Genomic DNA, 20,980 nt, shown 5'->3' with positions numbered 1-20,980 from the left:
AAAGCGTGCCGTGCCATGCCATACCGTACCGTACTAGTGGAAAAGTGCCATTAGACATAAAGTAAAGATATTAAGATTGTAGGAATTTGACATTGAGCCCAACCAGGAATTTGTCCAATGTTTAAAATGCATTCTGAGAAATTTCTTCATATACAGATCGTGTCAGGATCAATGGTGAGCTATCCTCTGCCCTTGTAGTTTTGGTGTCCCCCAAGGATCTGTATTGGGACCACTGTTGTTTAGTCTTTACATAAATGATCTTCCATCTGTATGCAATGAGTCTGACATCCAGATGTATGCAGATGACCCAGTCATTTATGTTCATGCAGCAACCAAGCAGCAAGCTGCAAATAAGTTAACAGCAGTGATGACCCCGGTCATTGAATGGTTGAATAATTCATGTCTGCATCTAAATACTAAGAAGACGGTATGCATGATTTTTACTAAGAGTTAGAGTAAACAGCAAAGTTTCACTTGTCAAATTTCCATCAACAAAAGCAGCAGTACTGTATTTTAATGCTATTATAATGTCACACCTGTCATACTGTGTGACTAGCTGGGCACAAGCCTCTTGTACAACGCTAAAGTCTGTACAAGTAGTCCATTATCAGGCTGTGAAAGTACTGGACAAGAAGTCAAATGCTCATCATCATTGTCACAGCATTACAAACTACAGTTTAGTGAGCTGGGACAATTTTGCTAAATTCAAAGATGCCTGTCTTACTTATAAGATCCTGCATGACTTGGCTCCTCCCCCCCTTGGTGCTTTTATAACAAAGAAAACATCTACTGACAGGCCTAGGTCTATCAGCAGAGGGGACTGTGTAGTTCCAAACAGAAGGACTGCTTTTGGTCAGGCAGCTACTCACACCTAGAATATTCTTCCAGGGCAGCTCAGGGAGTATGACACTTACCTTTCTTTTAAAAGAATTTTGAAACTATGGTTTAGAGCAGGTCAAGTATGTGACCATCCGCTCTGACACTGTAATGTATTAGTATTTTATTGTATGAACTGTAATATATTGTATTGTAATAAGTATAGGCATAGTACTGTTTTATAATGCATCTTAATTATTGTAGTGCTCAAGTCACCTGCCCCAGTGACATACGGTTGAAAATTAGCCAACTTGGATAAACCGGCATGTTTATAGAAATGTTTGTTAATGTGCACTGTCTCTTTATATTTTAAACCACTAAACTAAACTATCAACTGATTCACATCACAAACTACTTCTCCAGAATGATCAAACCACTGATCAATGTTCAGTGCTTTGTTCATGTGGTTCACAGCTTCTCTACAATTTAGCTAAACACATCTTTTCCATGTTATGCTGTTCCCTTTTCACAGCTCCAAAGTGTCAACCAAAGACCCATGTGTTGGATATGTAGCAGTGAATTGTTGTGTTGATTGCTTGTTTGGATTGCTTTGATTTTATTGCGTACACTAAGCATAGAGATTTGTGGTGCAACACAAGTTTGTGTGAATGTTTTGGTATATTAGAGACTCCATCACAACTGGTGAATATTCTCTAAGAGTAAAAAAGAATCAAGACAGTAGGACATTGTTTACTTCACGAGTTACAGAAGCATATACCTGTGTGCTCATTTGTACACCTTTCAAACATCTGTGCACCTTGTCTTTCAGCTCTCACTAACATCCTGTCGAACACTTTGGTCTCTTGGTTGTCCAACTGTCTCCTAATCTAACGAGCCACAACGCAGCGCTCGTCCCTCACACACTTTTCTGCTTGATTTCACATTTCTGCTTGCCTCTTTGAAGCCATTAGCTAAGACTGGTAAGCCCCTTTGTATGTGTGTGCGCGCACCTTTACATACATGGAGCATCAACCTCTCACCTGATATAAATAATTGATCTGCTGAATCTAGGGCGCATGAGCTTTATATGCAAGAAGGCAGCTGCTGCAGAATGAAGGTACCTTACAGTTTGTTTTAAGAGATATATGTATGGGGTACCAGGAGGTGGAGACCAGCCAAGTGGAAAATGCCGCCGCTCAGTGCAGGTTTAGGTCTATACTGACCTGATGGTTCCCAAAGAGAGCTTTGCAACTTCTAAATCATTAATCCATAAAAAGCTTTTAGCGGCATGTACTGTTGCCTGAAAGTGTTGTGTGTGTCTCCAAGGTCACTGAATGTCCTACATGTCAACATTATACAATATTAAAAAGCAGTCAAACAGGGACTGATGTGCTGAATTACAACAATGTATGACATAAACTACAATTACCACCTCATGGCTGTATGCCTTCACCAAGCAATCAAGCTGCAGTTTAAATCTATGTCTGTGCAGACTGAACACTGAAGTAATTTAAAAGGATACTATTTTATCATAATATTTTCAATCTTCTTTTTTTTCCTTTTTCTTTTTTGGTAAGGTCACAGTGACCTTGACCCTTCACCACTAAAATATAACCAATTCATTCATTTCATGTCCAAGTAAATGTTTTGGCCAAATCTGAAGAAATCCTAGGTGTTTCTGAGACATCACATTGACAAGGGTGGAATGGAATGGATGGGTGAACAACCAGAAAACATACCACCTGTGGTCATGGCTGTCGTTGACACGGAGGCATAAAAACAGAAAATGAAGGAAAATTTGGGAACGAGGTGGTGATACAGAAGTTGACCGAAAATTTAAAAAAAGAAAAGAAAAAGAAAATTTGTCTTGGAGCAAACAAAACACTCAGCAGCATAATTTACTCTCTATATTTGCTGTTGATAACCAAGAAGCAACACAATAACATTTCCAGAGCTAAAACAAATTGAATATGTGTCTGGTAAATAATGTGAAATTATTCATGTTAGCACATGGACACTTAAGTCATGCAGTAAACTGCTCTCAGGCTATACTCATGAGGATTACAGTGTTTGAGCTGACAGGTATCTGAAATGAAGCACACAGAGATAAAAATGCAGAGCAGATTGAGATAAATTGTAGGGTACATCTGCATGCTGCCAGACTGATTGGAATTTTAAATGTAATAGATTGTTATATTTTTGTATCACTGTATGAATTTTCTCTTCTGGCTGCAGCCCTGAACTGGCCATTCTGCTCTGCTTTTCTAAACACAGTGGTAATTCATTAAGTCCATGGGGAGATTTCACTATTTTGTTTGCCCCCTGCAACAGAAACATCAAAGCAAGGGGTCAGTTAAAGAGCAGCAGCCCTGGGGCTGGTAATGATTCAATCCTTTGCTCAGATTCTTCATAAGGCAGAAGCTCACTGACACAAGGCTTGTAACCAGGTCATGTGGTTCAGGGAGTAACTACAGTACCAGTGCACAATAAACTCATCTTCTCTTCCTTCTCTGTGTGTGCACATAGATTTAGTCAGAATGGTTAATAGTTTTCGGCAGTATCTGTTCTCCGGTTGCTTGCCTTCCGTCCGCTTGCTATACACAGCATCACCAGAGCTCAGCTGTCACCCTGACAGAGACGCACAATGATTGACCGTGCTGGCCCTGTCACTGACACACACGCACATGATTGAGAATACACTGGACGAGACAAACATACTGACACACTGTGTAACACAATGAAACTCTGGCAACAGGTGTGATCAGAGGGCTTGGGCTTGAATCTGCTGTATAAAAATACACTTAAAATAGTAAAATGAGTGTTATTCCATTGATTGAACTTAATCAAGGATAAATAAATGTGATTTATCCACATTAAGTCTAGATGTCCTGCCCACTAAATCCAAATTCCAATGACAATCAAATATAAAAGTACAGCAGAAGACTGCTCCGTCATGTCAGAGGTAACTGCTGCTCGTTAGATGCCATGATGTAATCACCGTGCATTGCTCTAAAAAGGTTTCTAACCAACGGCTGCACTCCTTAAACAGAGACATTTTACTATGCTAAACATTTCCGTAGGACTAAGTAAGGTACTTTTGTGCAATTCTGAGGAATAGTTAACGCTATCATCACCATTTTTATCTATAAAAAGGAATTAGGGAAAAAAGGGAAATAATTACAAATTCTAAGTCCTTTATTTACCGCCTTTAATTAAAGTCCTTTCATTATTATTTTTTCCCTAAACTTTTAATAGCAGTAGCTACAAGTGGTTCAAGACCTTTTGATCAAAATTGTTAATTAAAGTGCTGCTAACCAAAGACTCTGCTGTAGATGACTGATTGATTCATACTCACAAGTCTATCATGATGAGGGTTTTGTTGCCTCATATTGCCTACAGGGTAAATTGCTGTACTTCGACTAGTGTCATTCAAAGCAAATTGCTCTTAGGAAAAATGTCCAGAAGAAAAAAGTGGTTATAACCAGAATAACCAGGATCAGCATGTATAATATGTTACTGCACTTTTATTCAGGAAAAAAAATCTAACTTCCCATGTGATAATGGGACAGATTTACCGTTTTGGCCACACTCAGCTTGTGAGATGATGCCGACACCAATGACCCATCATGTCTCTTGTGAAAGAGACTGTAAATATTTCTCTACATTTGTTAAAAGGCCCTACATTATATCAAACACCTCTGAGAGGTGCAGACCATCAACTATGAAAGATAATTATTAGCCACTTCACTGACGGGAATTGCATTATAAATGCTCTCTATCACTTTAATGGAACTACAGTATAGGAACTACATATGGATACACTTTGGATGATTTATATAGGTTTGGCAGAACCATTAGTTTAGTTTGGCCAGTGCTGTGCAGTACCGCCACAGGGAGTGCAATATATTTGAATCATTTGGCTTTGTGCTGTCATCATGAATTAATGTAGTCGGTGGCTGAGAGTGTTGCTTCCCAACAGTGGTGATTTGGCTAGTGTGTGTGTGTACACAGTATGTGTATGCATTTGCATGCATGTGCTTGCATGTAGCCCATATGGCATCTATCTATTTAATGCTGCGAGGGTGTTAAGAGTAGAAGAGCAGCAGGTGCAGATGTGCTCCCAAACATATAGCACCTACTAGACATCCATTAACTGTGTTAATTAAAATGTAGATTAAAAAAAACTGGATAGCTCACCATCAGCTTCGTGCCTCTCTGCCTGGCTTTTCAGCATCTTCAAATACTGTATTTGAAATAAATTAGTTTTATTCACCTGCACACTATCCGCAAATCATCCTCTTTATTCTGTACATGCTCCATATGGTGCAGTTATTTTTAGGACCCTGTGATTCTTCAACCTGAGAAACAGTGCTGTCATTCACATCATCTCTGCCTTTTTCATGTTCAACTTCTGTCTGGTTTACTTGATTGCTATGTTGAGCCACACTCTTACCAATGAGATCCTCAACACTCTGCAATTTCAAGTATCTGCCCCAAGTCTCCAGGTGAGAGAGACCACAGTCACAGTTTCCTTGGGGCACAGTCGTAATTATTCTCTCTCTACATTTCCCTTTGGATCGACTGGTCCACCTCATTACTGCTACTCACAATATCAAACAACTATAAAATAGCACTTTACATCAATGCAGTGGGGAATACACTGGTCCATTTAACCCTGACATAACTTGGCATTCTGTATGCCAACCTGCTTGTGAATGGGCTCCAGTGCTCTTCTTTTACTGTAACTGTTCCTCTGTCTCTGCAGGGATACAATTAGAAACACGAGGCATGAGTTCAGTGCCTTGAAGTGAGGCCAAACTGAGAGAAGAATGATCAAATCATAATTACTGTGCAGGAAGAGACAATAATGTTAAGTGTGTTGACACTTCACAGTGTCTGTGCCAACACAAATGCCACAAATCAAAGGAATAAAACATGGAGCACAACAACAACCAAAATCAATAGAACAAACCCTGAGGACCAGCTTTGCACTATGATCTGATCTTTTTATGAAGAAGAGTACTGAGGTCAATTAAAGTCAACGCTGACTAATCTCTCCCAAAAAAAAAAAAAAACACAGTCTTATAAAATGTATCAATCACAAAAAAGAAGATGGAGAAAGAGAAACAAAGAGAGTAAATTGGCAACTGCAAAGAGGATTTTCCAAAAAACAAAAAAGGCTTGAACTCACCAGGAAGAATCTGTAAATTCACTGTACGTAATAATTACACTTTGAGCTCTGGGTGACCTAATTTATTAGCAGTGTGCTCCAACACACACACAAACAGAGAGAGAGAGAGAGAGAGAGAGAGAGAGAGAGAGACTACACTGGAAGAATATCACAGTAAAGTGATGCATCTCTGAAATATTTCTATTCTGCTCTGTTTCTCTCCCAGATCTCAGCGTTGTCATTGTTCTCTCCCATTTTCCTTTCATTCACTAGAAGAATAGTCAGACAGCCTTATGAGGCTTACACTGGGGCTGGAGAATGGCAAATGAGACAAAATCTATTACATTCTGCGACTGGCTGTGAAAAAAACAAAACAAAAACAAATATTTCCCAGGCAGAAGTGTTGCTGGTCACAGCTACTGGCTTGGTCGTCCATGTGTGAGTTTGCTGTTCAGTCAGAAAATAATGGAAGTAAATCAGTGATTTTTAACAAGTCAACAGAGACAAAAGATAAGAAACAGCTTCAGTATTATTATTGTGAGTATTAGTATTGTGTCTCTATTGATGTTTATTTATCCTTTAAGAGTAAATATCTGAGTTTTAGATATGACTCCTTATCATTACCCTGATTTGTCAAGTTTACAGTCTAAAGAAATTAAACTGTGTCTTAGAGATCTATAATAAGGAATACAAATAGACTACATAATGAGAATAGCCACTTATGTTTTATTTTTTGCAGTAATGACAGGCATTATTAATCATTTAACCACATGATCTAATATTGGGTCAATGGGACGAGATGGAAATTAGCCACGGAGCTACAATCTCACACATATATATATACATTCTGAATGTTTATTAATATGTTCCATAGCATTTTAAAAATAAATAAATCATGAATAAATCATATTGAATCCTGGCACCATGCATGACTTGACAGTAGATGGGCAAGTAAAGAGTTGTGGTATCAGATGTGCATTCAAAATGTATGAAATAACTTTTCAGAGTTTCATAGCTTTTTTAACCTTACCTCCAACTTAAAAAAAAAAAAAAAAAAAGTGGTTAAATCCTCCATAGATTTGGGTTTAGAAGGTGTGGTTCAAATGCAAATAAAACGTACATGGCTGAAGTGTCATCAGTGTTGGGGTAGTAGTCTAACAATAGCTTTCTGGTATTTCAACTACAACTATGTGGATACTGATTCAAGTTGTTGAATTACTTTTTTTGCTGTTGCATGTCTACTGTGATTGAACCCCTTTGACCAGCACTGACTCCTTTTTCTTCCACCCAACCACTGTGAAGCCATGTCCAGGCAATTCATTCGTCAGGCAGTCACCACTTGCAGTATGTGTAGTGCAAGAGCAAAAGCCAGTGCTCACACCGTGACAGCATCGTCATGGACAGACCTCCTCAGCCTACAATAACCACAGGAACAATCACCACAGCCAAAAGCAGCTATTGTTTCCAGCAAAGCCAATGCAGCACATTCCCATTTTTTAAAACTTTTTTTTTGAAGCAACTGTGAACATGAAGCTACTTTTTGCGTGTGTCTTTTCTGTATTGTTTGTTGTAATTTTGTATACACATGCTAGATTTCTCTCTAGGGTTGTTTAGCTGTAGTTCAGCGTCCTCCACTGTAAAGTAATTGGTTCAGACTTATGGTATAACTTAAGATATTTTTGTAGTATAACGATACAGATACATATAGTATGGCTGTATTGCTAATATTCTCTACATACGTTCCACAAGATCAAACCTGAATCAGCTCTACACCGTTAAATTCAACACAGTTTGCCGTTATTAACCAACCATTGTGAGCTTTTCTACGACTGTGAACACCATCTGAGTGTGGAATCGAGATCTTATTTAGAACCAGCCAATAACAGGAGCGAAAACACCAGGGTGCTTATTTGAGTCTTTGGAGAGACACAGGAAATTGAGTTTGTCCAGTCTAATGATGGGCAGAGTCACGCAGCTTTACAGACGTACCATTTCTCTCCTATTAGCAGAGATGGGTTATTCATGAGGGCAAATCTAGTGTGAACTATGTTTCATTGATATTCTACTCAGTCACTTCTCATTGTCTGTCAGGGGACCTGCACCATTCTGTTTTATTCATTTATTTATCCATTTCCCTTCTACACTGCCAAAGGTAAAAGGAAATTTGGCGAAGATGAGGTCACAGTGTCAATCGTGATTTTCCCTGTGAAGAGCTATCAATAGCATCTGTCATCAGTAACCAGTAGGCATGAAAAAAAGGGGGTTGACAGAAAGCTGCATCGAGAGAGACTTGGAGGTGAGAGACTTGTGACGAGAGTGTTAATACACAGCTCAGTCTCCTACCACCAGAAATAGCTGCGCCTTCGCCTTTCCAAAAACACATTATTTCTCTTTTAGAGCCGCTCCTTTATTCTGCCAAATTCCAATAGGCACTATTGGCATATAGTATATGCTCCGTTGTGTCCAAAGCTATTTTTATAATACAATTTGAGCTGAATGCCTCAATTGTGTGAACGCACAATGTAGTTATGACACACGTTAATTTCTTACATTTTCATTTAAGGAGAGCATTCCCACACAATACTTATTTTTTCCCCAGTGCTAAAAACCAGACTCCCTACTCAAAGCTCTGTAAACAAGTGTCATTCAGCCTTTTATGCTTGTCACACTGACATGATCTGCAGCATTCAGTTCCAAACCTGACGCACGCGTTAGTATCTGAGACTGTATAGAGAGCTTATGCACATATACATATTTGTGACATTGTGCTGTGTGAATGCGTGTGCGCATTTTTGTTAACAGCTGTATTTAAAGAAATGTTTGGCGCTGTAAACACATGGGTGCTGGGATCAGGGAGCTGGCAGGCGTTACAGTCTCCAGTGGAAGTGCATGTTATGCCAGCTACACAAAAGAGCACACATGCCCTTGGTGTGGCTGAAAACAAGGAAACGGTGTATGCTCCCCTCCAGTCACTCAATCTGCATGCAGAAGAGATTGTATGAGATACTTTCGGCATCTAAAGAGTGGGCCTATCATAAGTTCACTTCTAAAGCTTCCACGGAGATTCACATTAATAGATTTTGTTCATAGGCAGAAAAGGAAGGAAGACATTACACCCCATACACCATGTTTTTATTCCCTGTGTTTTTTCCTCCACAAAGAGAGAGAGACATGTGGCAAAGCGCCGACAACAGACATTTTAGAGGAATAGATTAAGTAGGGTAAAGAATCTATTACTTTGTCCTGACAAGCTGAGGAGAGTGAGAGGAGGCGCATCCTTATGTGTCCAACATGATTAGCAGATCGCTGATTCAAACCGCCTCACTATCTTGGCAGCATCTACATTCTCATTCCCGCACTTTCCTTGTGCATCACCCTTATCAATGTCTGTCTCTTGCCTTCGCAGATCATTTGCTTGTTAGATATCTGATACCTAATTCTGAGGAAGACATGCATGAAGCAAAGAGTAAATGGAAATTGTGTGAGGCCTTGAATTATATCACTGCAGGGAAAGGACAAGGCAGGTGACTTACAAGTCATTTATATTCAGAACAAATGTAAACACTGAAGGCAAAATACATGTCTTTTAGTTTGTACATTCTAAACACACGCACGCGCACACACTAATACCAAATTCAGAGAGAAGAAAGCTGCATCTCAGTTACCTGGTGGCTGCTGATTTATGCAAATGTTCCTTGAAGAGCAGCTGGAAAATTTCCTGTGTTGTCTTGCTTATTTATCTGATAAATAAAACAAACCTTTATTTCCCAAGAGTAATGAAAAACGTTCTCCCCTATTTACTCAGTCAGCGGGTGCCATGCTTGATACATCTTCATGGAGATGGCAAGTAGAGAGAACAGCAAGCAAGTGACAAAATAGTGAAACGGCTTCCTTGTTTGGTCTTGACGGTGTGACAAATGTGGATGTAGCCAGTGATATGGTAAGGGGTCCATGTCCTGATGCAGGTTAGGGCATCAAAATGAAAAGTTCAAATAAAGCCAAGGCCTGTTGCAGCCCTCTGCAACGGCACATTATTATGGTCTCAAACACAATATTTCACCTGCACATGTGAACACTCTCTCACGTTCAACCTTCTGACAGTGTTCAACCGTGAAGAATCACCTCATTTAGTGGCCACAGTTCTGGTTTAGGAGGATGCATGCATTTCCATTGTTGCCCAGCGGCAGGGCTTAACAAATAGGATTAGATTCGTGCACGAGCACACTCCTGTTCAGGTGGCACACGGCTCTGTGCTCCGGCTCCACAACTAGACACAGAATTACTGTTAAAGGTCAGTGGAGTCAGACGCTGAATGTCACAGCTTAGCCACAGTTTGGCGAGAAAATACATTCAGATAAATACGCCTGTCTCTTGGTGGAGAGTAATTCTGCAGCTCCTGAATTTCTAGCATAAAAGACCCAGGATTACAGGGTGAGTTAAAAGGCAACAGAGGCCTATCGATTAGAGGCAGTGAATCGGGCGTCCGCTATGCTGTGCATAATAAATTAAGCAGAAGACAGCCAGGGGTTGTCAGATGGAACTTTCGTGATGAGGGGGAGTGAGCTGTGCTCATTTTAGATGAGACCATGGATAAGTCAGATCTCCCACTCAAGGATCTGGGGAATCATGTCACCGATCAGAAAGCGCCTCAGAGCAGCTTACTACGAGTTTAAATAAGCATTCCACGCCCCATTTAACAACACAAACGGACTGATGGCAGCCTCTGCTCACTGCAAAGTACTGCCAATGGACTCAGGAAAGAGACTGGACTCCTAATAGCTCATTTCCCCAAGGTGGCAGAATATTGGAAAGGGTGATTTCTGAAATGGCTGCATATGTTTCAAATCAGACAAGTGTTGCACTGGGGATTCAATCAGCCTCACTAGGACGTTGTGTGACTCACTGGAGCAGGTGTCATTGTTTGCTCTCTTCAGCAGACTCCTCATTGTTGGACTAAGGGCGCACTCACACTAGGGCCAGTTGTTCCGTACAAATGCCCACTCCCCTGCCCCCCGCCGGCCTGCACTCACATCACCCCGAGCCCAATTGTGCTCAAGCACGGTTTCCTCTGACACATACGTCATCACGTTGATATAGGGGGATTATTTGTTTACCAACACGGCAGATGCGAGCTTAACCTGACTGCAGAAAGAATGGCGCCTTTTAACTGTATGACCGGTTGTCATGGTTATCTGGAAGTTTACTCAAAGCGATGTTAAAGCAGAAGTAAGCAGAATTTTTGTGTTAATATAAGTCTTAAATAGTTATATCTTCCGACGGCAATCATTTATATAGAGTGTTTGGTCTGAAACACGGGTCTGTCAGTCACTCTGCTCTCCTCTGAGCCGAGGAGAAAACTTTCCTTGTATCCTACAACCTTTATCCAATGAGGAGAGAGAACGGCATAAAGGGGCGGTCCTCTCTGTGTGTGCAGCCAAGGGATGCGCGTGAATGTGGTGACGTAGGGACGAGGACCAATAGATCCATGACGAGGGCGGCGACTGCTAACTCCATCGGCTGACAAGAAGTTAGCCAAAACGACCGGATCGCTTTCTTCTGCTTTAACTAGCCATGTTGACATATGCATGGCACAATGTAATCGTTAAGTGACTGTTGTTTACATGCGGTTGAAGAAACGTGATGGAGAACGAACCCGAAGCGTTACGTGCTTGTGCCCATTCCCGACCAAGTGTACCATGCTCAAGCACACCTCTTCCAACCGTACCGGGCCAGGGAAGTGTACTGTACTCAAGGACGGTACACTTGCACTCACACTAGCAATAGAATCCGGACTTTAGGGGGCAAACGTGCTTGGGCACGTTACGATGGCCTAGTGTGAGTGCGCCTTAAATGAACTCAGTAGATTTGGGCTGCAGACTGTGACAGGAAGGTCCTATGTATATAATGGGCTGTGCCACAAGTGCAACAGATAAGACGGAGACAATGGACCTATAAGAGGCGATCCATGTCTCCAATGGACACAAAATCAAATGAAGAGTTCATTTGTTAAATTGAGACTTGAGGTCTTTTGTTGCTTCTGCTCAGTGCTTGTTTCCTGACCTGTGTTGTATGACTTGTTGTAACAACACGTTCTCACTCCCAGTGCGTCAACCCCCTGACGAACGGTCACTGTCCCTCCTCGTCACATGCCTGACTCATTAGGTACCCGTTTTTCGTCATGAGGTGACGAGCGGGGATTTCAATTCATTCCAATGCAACCCCCTTCGCGGCGATATGTGACGCTCAGAGTAAAGTGATCCAGCCGACCGGACGCGGCGCTGAACGACGCACTGAGCTGAAAAACTTTTTTTCCCCTTTGAAGCTTTATTGAACCTGGTGTGTCTGACATAGCTTTCATCCAAGCCGTCATTTTGGTTATTATTTATTTACTGATCTTGGCGTTGGTGCAGAATAATAAACAAACAAACAAACAAACAAACAAACAAACAAATAAATTACATCCTTGTCGGAAGACCAGACGGGGTGGGGGTGTGTAATAAATAAATAAATAAAGAAATAAATATTTTTGTCCCGTGCGTAATTGTCAAGATCCGCATTTCGATTAAACTCGCCTTTCTTCTTTTGTACGAGTTGTTGGACGACTGCATTTTCATTTTATTTACTTATTTCCCTGTCCTAAGTCATGTTTATGGATACACAGTTGAACATATTGTCATTTTTCCCTCGGCATTTTCCCCTCACTTTGCTGAATATCTGTTGATTCATGTCATAAACACGTTTTGTTCATTAAAAATATGTGGTGTTTATTAAAAATATGTTGTTCATTCAAATCGGTTGTTGTTCATTGCAGAACAATAGAATATTAATACGGTGATTTATATACAGATATTGATCGCGCAGTGTGACCACAATCACTACGCACGGAGGCGTGAGGGACATTTGAAACAGCTGTATCAATCGTCCCTGCAGCGACTACTGACACTTCAACCTGTTTTGGCTCTAAACTTCAAAACTATGACATTGCATAGTTTAGGACCTGTTTATGTACAAATTCATCTGTTGTTAGGTCATATTATTATTGCATGAAACACACAATACAACTTTTGATCACAAAAAAACTACCGCACGTAACATTTTACTTTCCGTAGTAAAAAAAACAGGTTCGCGCTAATAACTTTTGAATGGCGTGACGTAATTTCACAAGCTTTCCCAGGATTGGTCGGTGTTGAGTGCTGAACTAGAGGATGTGACGTCATTGCAACGGCGCCACCATAGACTGCGACACTGCCATCTACGGCGTCTGGACGGAACTACAACACCTTAACAGTGTGTTTGTGATCATGAGGAGTGGAAATTAAGCCATGTTGATTTAATTCAACAGCATGTGAATAAACAGTGAGGAATCAGAACAGTTAGACAGCTCTTTTTCAACAAAGTCCAAATAATTCAAGTAACTCAAGTCATATAGGCCTTTTTTTTTTTAATTGCAGAAAACAACATTTCTCCCCCCTTCTCCCTCCTCCCGCCCAGGAACCTTAGTTTATAATATAGTGTAGAATGAACCCGTCCACTGTAGTAATGTTTATGCACAACTGCACCATTTTAGCCAGCTCCTTTATTTCTGGTTTTACATTGGACAAACTGATTAAGGCTCCATTTTCAGGAGACACAGCTATTCTTTAATAACTTCCACATTCGTTGGGTTACGTTCAGAGGTTTATCAGGGCAGGGCCTAGGGTCATCCAGTGTTAGCAATTACAGACCCATCTGACCTTCACAGGGGTCACAGGTCAACTTTTCATGTGAAATTTGACGATTTTTGCTATCAATTCAGGCATAAAACAACAATACTTGGAGCTGGGAAGCTGAAATCTTTAGATTCTAGTCCAGACCTTGGAGCAGATTGACGGTGCCAAATATCAGAGCTCTGCTCCACTCGGAAGTGTCCAAAATGGCCAAAAAGCAGTGTTCATTTCTAATCCCCCATTGTGTACAAGACTAAATTCAACAGATAGTCTTTAATAACTTCCACATGCTTTGAGCTAGAAGTCTGAAAGTTTCAGGGTTTTGTCAGGGGCCTAGGGCCACCCATTATCTGCAATTTCAGACCAATCCCACATTCAGAAGGGGTCAAAGGTCAAGGTTTAGTGTGAAATTTGACGATTTTTGCTATCAATTCAGGCATAAAACACCAATACTTTGAGCTGGGAAGCTGAAATCTTTAGATTCTAGTCCAGACCTTGGAGCAGATTGAAGATCAGAGCTGTGCTCCACTCAGAAGTGTCCAAAATGGCCATGGTAAGTGTCAAAGGTCACAGGGGTCAAACATCAAAGTTAATCCTAACAAAACACACACGCTTTAAGTAATCATCATGAAATTTAGATGAGTTGTATATCAGAGAGTCCTCTATCATTATATTGTATTCCCATTGCTCTGGGGGCCACGGGGGGCCCCTGGGGGCCACTTCGCTTTCCCATGCTCTCATAGATTTGGGTGTCGGGTCAGTGGATAAGGGCCTCACAATGAGTCCACAGGCCAAGTTTCAAGTGATTCGGTTGGTTTCTATGGAAACAGCGGCCTCCTGGAGACAGAGGAATGCGGCTGTTTGAAGCCCCGCCTCTCGAAAAGTAATGGCTCAATCAGGACCGAACGCACATCAACGCGTTCGTCTTGGGCCCCCGGAACCACTGATATCAAATTCAGAACTGTACGACTTTTAGAAATATATTTCATCCATTTCAGCTTTTGAGATTCAGAGCCTCTCAGACTTAATGCCTGAGAGACCTTCTGAGTCAGAAAAGCTGAAATGGATGAAATATATTTCTAAAAGTCGTACAGTTCTGAATTTGATATCAGTGGTTCCGGGGGCCCAAGACGAACGCGTTGATGTGCGTTCGGTCCTGATTGAGCCATTACTTTTCGAGAGGCGGGGCTTCAAACAGCCACATTCCTCTGTCTCCAGGAGGCCGCTGTTTCCATAGAAACCAACCGAATCACTTGAAACTTGGCCTGTGGACTCATTGTGAGGCCCTTATCCACTGACCCGACACCCAAATCTGTGAGAGCATGGGAAAGCGAAGTGGCCCCCAGGGGCCCCCCGTGGCCCCCAGAGCAATGGGAATACAATATAATGATAGAGGACTCTCTGATATACAACTCATCTAAATTTCATGATGATTACTTAAAGCGTGTGTGTTTTGTTAGGATTAACTTTGATGTTTGACCCCTGTGACCTTTGACACTTACCATGGCCATTTTGGACACTTCTGAGTGGAGCACAGCTCTGATCTTCAATCTGCTCCAAGGTCTGGACTAGAATCTAAAGATTTCAGCTTCCCAGCTCCAAGTATTGTTGTTTTATGCCTGAATTGATAGCAAAAATCGTCAAATTTCACATGAAAAGTTGACCTGTGACCCCTGTGAAGGTCAGATGGGTCTGTAATTGCTAACACTGGATGACCCTAGGCCCTGCCCTGATAAACCTCTGAACGTAACCCAACGAATGTGGAAGTTATTAAAGAATAGCTGTGTCTCCTGAAAATGGAGCCTTAATCAGTTTGTCCAATGTAAAACCAGAAATAAAGGAGCTGGCTAAAATGGTGCAGTTGTGCATAAACATTACTACAGTGGACGGGTTCATTCTACGCTATATTATAAACTAAGGTTCCTGGGCGGGAGGAGGGAGAAGGGGGGAGAAATGTTGTTTTCTGCAATTAAAAAAAAAAAGGCCTATATGACTTGAGTTACTTGAATTATTTGGACTTTGTTGAAAAAGAGCTGTCTAACTGTTCTGATTCCTCACTGTTTATTCACATGCTGTTGAATTAAATCAACATGGCTTAATTTCCACTCCTCATGATCACAAACACACTGTTAAGGTGTTGTAGTTCCGTCCAGACGCCGTAGATGGCAGTGTCGCAGTCTATGGTGGCGCCGTTGCAATGACGTCACATCCTCTAGTTCAGCACTCAACACCGACCAATCCTGGGAAAGCTTGTGAAATTACGTCACGCCATTCAAAAGTTATTAGCGCGAACCTGTTTTTTTTACTACGGAAAGTAAAATGTTACGTGCGGTAGTTTTTTTGTGATCAAAAGTTGTATTGTGTGTTTCATGCAATAATAATATGACCTAACAACAGATGAATTCGTACATAAACAGGTCCTAAACTATGCAATGTCATAGTTTTGAAGTTTAGAGCCAAAACAGGTTGAAGTGTCAGTAGTCGCTGCAGGGACGATTGATACAGCTGTTTCAAATGTCCCTCACGCCTCCGTGCGTAGTGATTGTGGTCACACTGCGCGATCAATATCTGTATATAAATCACCGTATTAATATTCTATTGTTCTGCAATGAACAACAACCGATTTGAATGAACAACATATTTTTAATAAACACCACATATTTTTAATGAACAAAACGTGTTTATGACATGAATCAACAGATATTCAGCAAAGTGAGGGGAAAATGCCGAGGGTAAAATGACAATATGTTCAACTGTGTATCCATAAACATGACTTAGGACAGGGAAATAAGTAAATAAAATGAAAATGCAGTCGTCCAACAACTCGTACAAAAGAAGAAAGGCGAGTTTAATCGAAATGCGGATCTTGACAATTACGCACGGGACAAAAAATATTTATTTATTTATTTATTTATACACCCCCACCCCGTCTGGTCTTCCGACAAGGATGTAATTTATTTATTTGTTTGTTTGTTTGTTTGTTTATTATTCTGCACCAACGCCAAGATCAGTAAATAAATAATAACCAAAATGACGGCTTGGATGAAAGCTATGTCAGACACACCAGGTTCAATAAAGCTTCAAAGGGGAAAAAAAGTTTTTCAGCTCAGTGCGTCGTTCAGCGCCGCGTCCGGTCGGCTGGATCACTTTACTCTGAGCGTCACATATCGCCGCGAAGGGGGTTGCATTGGAATGAATTGAAATCCCCGCTCGTCACCTCATGACGAAAAACGGGTACCTAATGAGTCAGGCATGTGACGAGGAGGGACAGTGACCGTTCGTCAGGGGGTTGACGCACTGGGAGTGAGAACGTGTTGGTTGTAAAGACACTCATGTTTCAGGATTAAAGGACTTTCATTTTACTTTCAAACACATTGAACTAAGATGCTGACAGTCTCAACCTGTTGCGATTGTATACATGGTCATTATTTTCCTGTGTTCCTGCATATTCCTCCTCAGGTTTTGATGAAGGCACTAAGTCTAACTTTGAAATTAAATTGAATTATGCACTTAATTCATTTTCCTTGTTCTTTCATGTCTGTGTGTGTGATATATTTGTCTAATCTCTCTCAACCTTTCCTGTGTGTGTGTGTGTGTGTGTGTGTGCTCACTGCAGGCTGCGGGCTTGAGTTCCTGCTCGTTCTCTGTGGACTTGAGTTTTCCTGGTCCTGCCCTCGTCACTGTGTCTGCTACACTGCACCCAGCACCGTCTCCTGCCAAGCCCACAACTTCCTGTCTGTCCCCGAAGGCATTCCTCCTGACAGCGAGCGCATCTTCTTACAGAACAATAAGATCCATCGCTTACTTCGGGGCCACTTCAGCTCCAACACAGTCACTCTCTGGATCTACTCCAACAACATCACGTACATCGAGCCCTCCACCTTCCACGGTTTCACACTGCTGGAGGAGCTGGATCTGGGAGACAACCGCCACCTGCGCTCCTTGGCTGAGGACACATTTCACGGGCTGAGTCGGCTCAATTCACTTCATCTGTACCGATGTGGACTCAGTTCACTTCCTAATAACATTTTCCAAGGCCTGAGAAATCTACAGTATCTTTACTTGCAGGTGCGCTTAATTCACAATTCATGTGGTTCATTTTACAATAAGGACTCAAACTTTGCTGTCACTTGAACTTAAAATTCATTCAAACATCAACCCATGTAACCTAATCCTGAAATACGTTAAAATGTTGCTGAGTGTACAGTATGTGCAGTTCTCCAGCTACCTCAAATTAATGACTTTATCTTTTAATATCACTGGAATGCTGTTGCATTTTACAGCAACCAAGCTTCCCTAGTTTCATCACTTTCTTAGATGGTGGCATACTTCCATACATTATTCAGATGGGACTAAATTGTTATTATCCATTCAAAATTGTACAACAGCAGCATTGTATGCAAAAGAGCATACAATTGGTCAGTTTAAACGCCCACCCACCCAGCCGTTATCACTTATTGACTGAGAACTTTGAATTTGAACAGATGATCACTATGATAACAATATGTAATTTCTGTCCATGTTTGATCAGTAGTTCAAAGATGACAGACTGTGTGCATGGTATACTAATTCACTGTATTCATCTCATCTCATACAGACAAAACTTATTACAACAATTACAGTATACTGCAATGAAACAATTGCGTAATTTGTGATCTTGTGATTGTATGCTCTCTGTGTCTTTTCAGGATAATCACCTCAAGTTCCTGCAGGATGACACATTTATGGACCTCCACAACCTGAGCCACCTGTTCCTGCATGGAAACCGTCTGTGGAGCCTTAACCAGAACACCTTCAGAGGCCTACGAGCCCTGGACCGACTGCTCCTGCACCAGAACCAGATTGAGTGGGTTGACCGCCTGGCCTTCCATGACCTGAAACGTCTCACCACCCTCTTCCTTTTCAACAACTCCCTGAAACAGCTGTCCGGACAGTGCCTGGACATGCTGCCGGCTCTCGAATACCTGCGCCTAAACAACAACCCCTGGTCATGTGACTGCAAAGCCCTGACGCTATGGGAATGGTTGAAACGTTTCCGAGGTTCAACATCGACAGTGGGTTGCGAGGCACCGGCTAATATGGTTGGGAAAGACCTCAAAGAGCTGCGCAAGGAGGACTTCCCCAACTGTTCACCAACTGTTCCCAACTCTGAGTCCAGAGCCCAGACTAACAATTTATCTGGCACGGTCAATCCATCAATGAATCGTGGAGTAGCAGTGGGGGGGTCTGGAGGGCAGACCAACATAGTGCACCCCTCGAGGCCTAATCGTCCTCGGAACTGCACAAAGCCTCGAAACAGGGTGAGCAAGGGGAAGGGTGACAACGAGGTTCACCACTCAAAGGAGGTGATGGCAGACAAGGAGGACTCCTCCTCAGATTTCACAGATGGGGGGAAACATGACCACACGTCCCCTGACGGCACCGTCACAAGGAGGAAGCACAAGTGCACTCCGCGGACCACTGTTCGCCCCCCTAGTGGGGTTCAGCAAGCCAACAATAGGGCAACCTTATCCCAGTCCTTACTACATGTCTACGCCCTCTTTGTGGCCTTGATAACAACAAATATTGACTACATCCTCCGCTGACCTTCAGAGGGCAAATGTTAATCACAGAAAAAAAACACAGCCCTCAGACCCTCTCTTGCTCCTGCACTTACAAGGCCTGTGTGTCTTTTATGTATGTGTGTGTGAGTGTGATTATATGTGTAAATGTTGTGTAGGGAGCTTTACTGTTCAGATTCAAACAAAGCATTAAACATCTACAACGGAGAGACTCGCAGCACAAAAATTGGAGGGACTGAGAATGAAAAGATGAATACAGACCAAGCTTGCACTGCCACTTAAGCCAGTATGATTTCATCTTCATATGTCATGGCATCTAATCTATTTTTTTTTAACTTCGGTTCTTCACTCAAACGGAGCTGGGGTAACCAAAATTTGGTGAAAAGAGTGAGAGATAAAGAGAGGTAAAACTAGTCAGCCAGTTAGCTTCAGAACAGATGAGCTACATCTTCAAGTGCTGCATCCAGCTTTAATTTTTTAATCCACTGTTTGTAAACCGTAAACAAGAAGGCACGAAATGAAACCTTCAGTGCCGGCCCCATCTTGCTCTCATCCTTCCTGCTGTTCCAAACAGGATGCATTTCTCATAAACACAGATGTAAAGTGTAAGCATGGCAATAAATTGTTAGTGTCAGAGTCAGACGTAAGAATGTCATTCTTGTTACAGAATGGAAATCTATAGCCACAGGTTTATTAAGGCCATAAACAGAACAACCAGTCAGCTTGTACGCTGTATGAAGCTGTAAGAAATCACAACTACTCTTTACATATTGCTGGCTTTTTTTCCAGGTGCTGTACCAACCTTTCTGCCTATTTCTTAGTTTTTATGTTTTTTTTTAACATGTCTGCTTTTTTATTTGATAGACAGTAGAGAATGACAGCAAAGTCAGGGAGAGAGAGAGGGAATGACATGCAGCAAAGGTTGAAAGTGAAACCAGGCAGCTGCGGTAAGGATTCAGCCTTGTTAGTGGGGTGCACCCTAACAGGTGAGATACTCGGGCAACCCCCGCTGACCCTTTTGCCCATTATTTTGCTGTATTTCTTATTGCATTTCTGCACACACCTCTTCATCCATCTTCATTTCCATCACTTTCCTCCTCCTGTGCAACTGAATAATAAGCTGCTAAATGTCTCAAGATGACGAGGACTGCCATGCGCTATTTTCATTTGCTTGGAAAATCTGTGTGTCTCTGGGAGATCAAGCTGTGAATATTGAAGAGTCTGTCTATATCTTGTGTCAGATGTTGTTCATTTGATTTTTTCTAAGACACAAAATGGACCTACACATGGATCCCTGCTGCAGGGTCAACAGGAGCCTTAGAGGTCGGGGGTCAGACGGGGCTTTCTCAGTTTCCCAGTGAGGTTGTGCTGAACTGATCCCTCAAAAGCGAGGGCATACTTTCCTCAATGAGAATATGAGGAACACATTTTTTTCTTAATTACTGAACTTCAAAAGGAATACAAGAACAAGACTGGAGAAAAAAAATGTGTGTGTACCTTAAATGACTCGTGATCGAAAAAGAAAAAAAAAAAGGAAAAAAAAACATTCAAAAAACAATTTGAATGGAGCATGGCAAAACAGGGATCATGCAGAGAAAATTATGCCTCCTAATTAACTGATGTGATTGTCCATGGATGTGAGGATCCAAGACCAAGACAATCGCTTCTGAAGTAACGAGGGAATGCGGCACAATGCAGACTGACAGATGGACAATTACAGAACAATG

The 20,980-nt window shown here is 41.7% G+C and overlaps 1 protein-coding gene across 1 annotated transcript in view; it reads left to right on the top strand.

Moving 5' to 3' along the window:
• rtn4rl1b (reticulon 4 receptor-like 1b) overlaps nucleotides 1-20,838 on the top strand; it is a 157,627-nt gene extending 136,789 nt beyond the window's left edge. The window contains exons 2-3 of the mRNA XM_085796155.1: nucleotides 17,309-17,760; nucleotides 18,381-20,838. Of these exons, the coding sequence (XP_085652281.1) occupies nucleotides 17,309-17,760; nucleotides 18,381-19,277 (1,349 nt within the window). The 3' untranslated portion in view covers nucleotides 19,278-20,838. The remainder of the gene's footprint in view (nucleotides 1-17,308; nucleotides 17,761-18,380) is intronic.
• The last annotated feature ends 142 nt before the right edge of the window (nucleotides 20,839-20,980 follow it).

This window comes from Trachurus japonicus, chromosome 13 (genome assembly GCF_045865225.1).
Source record: "Trachurus japonicus isolate A0001 chromosome 13, Traja_1.0".
NCBI lineage: Eukaryota > Metazoa > Chordata > Actinopteri > Carangiformes > Carangidae > Trachurus > Trachurus japonicus.
Note: the sequence above shows the minus strand (reverse complement) of the source record. Positions and strands in the feature narration are given on the sequence as shown.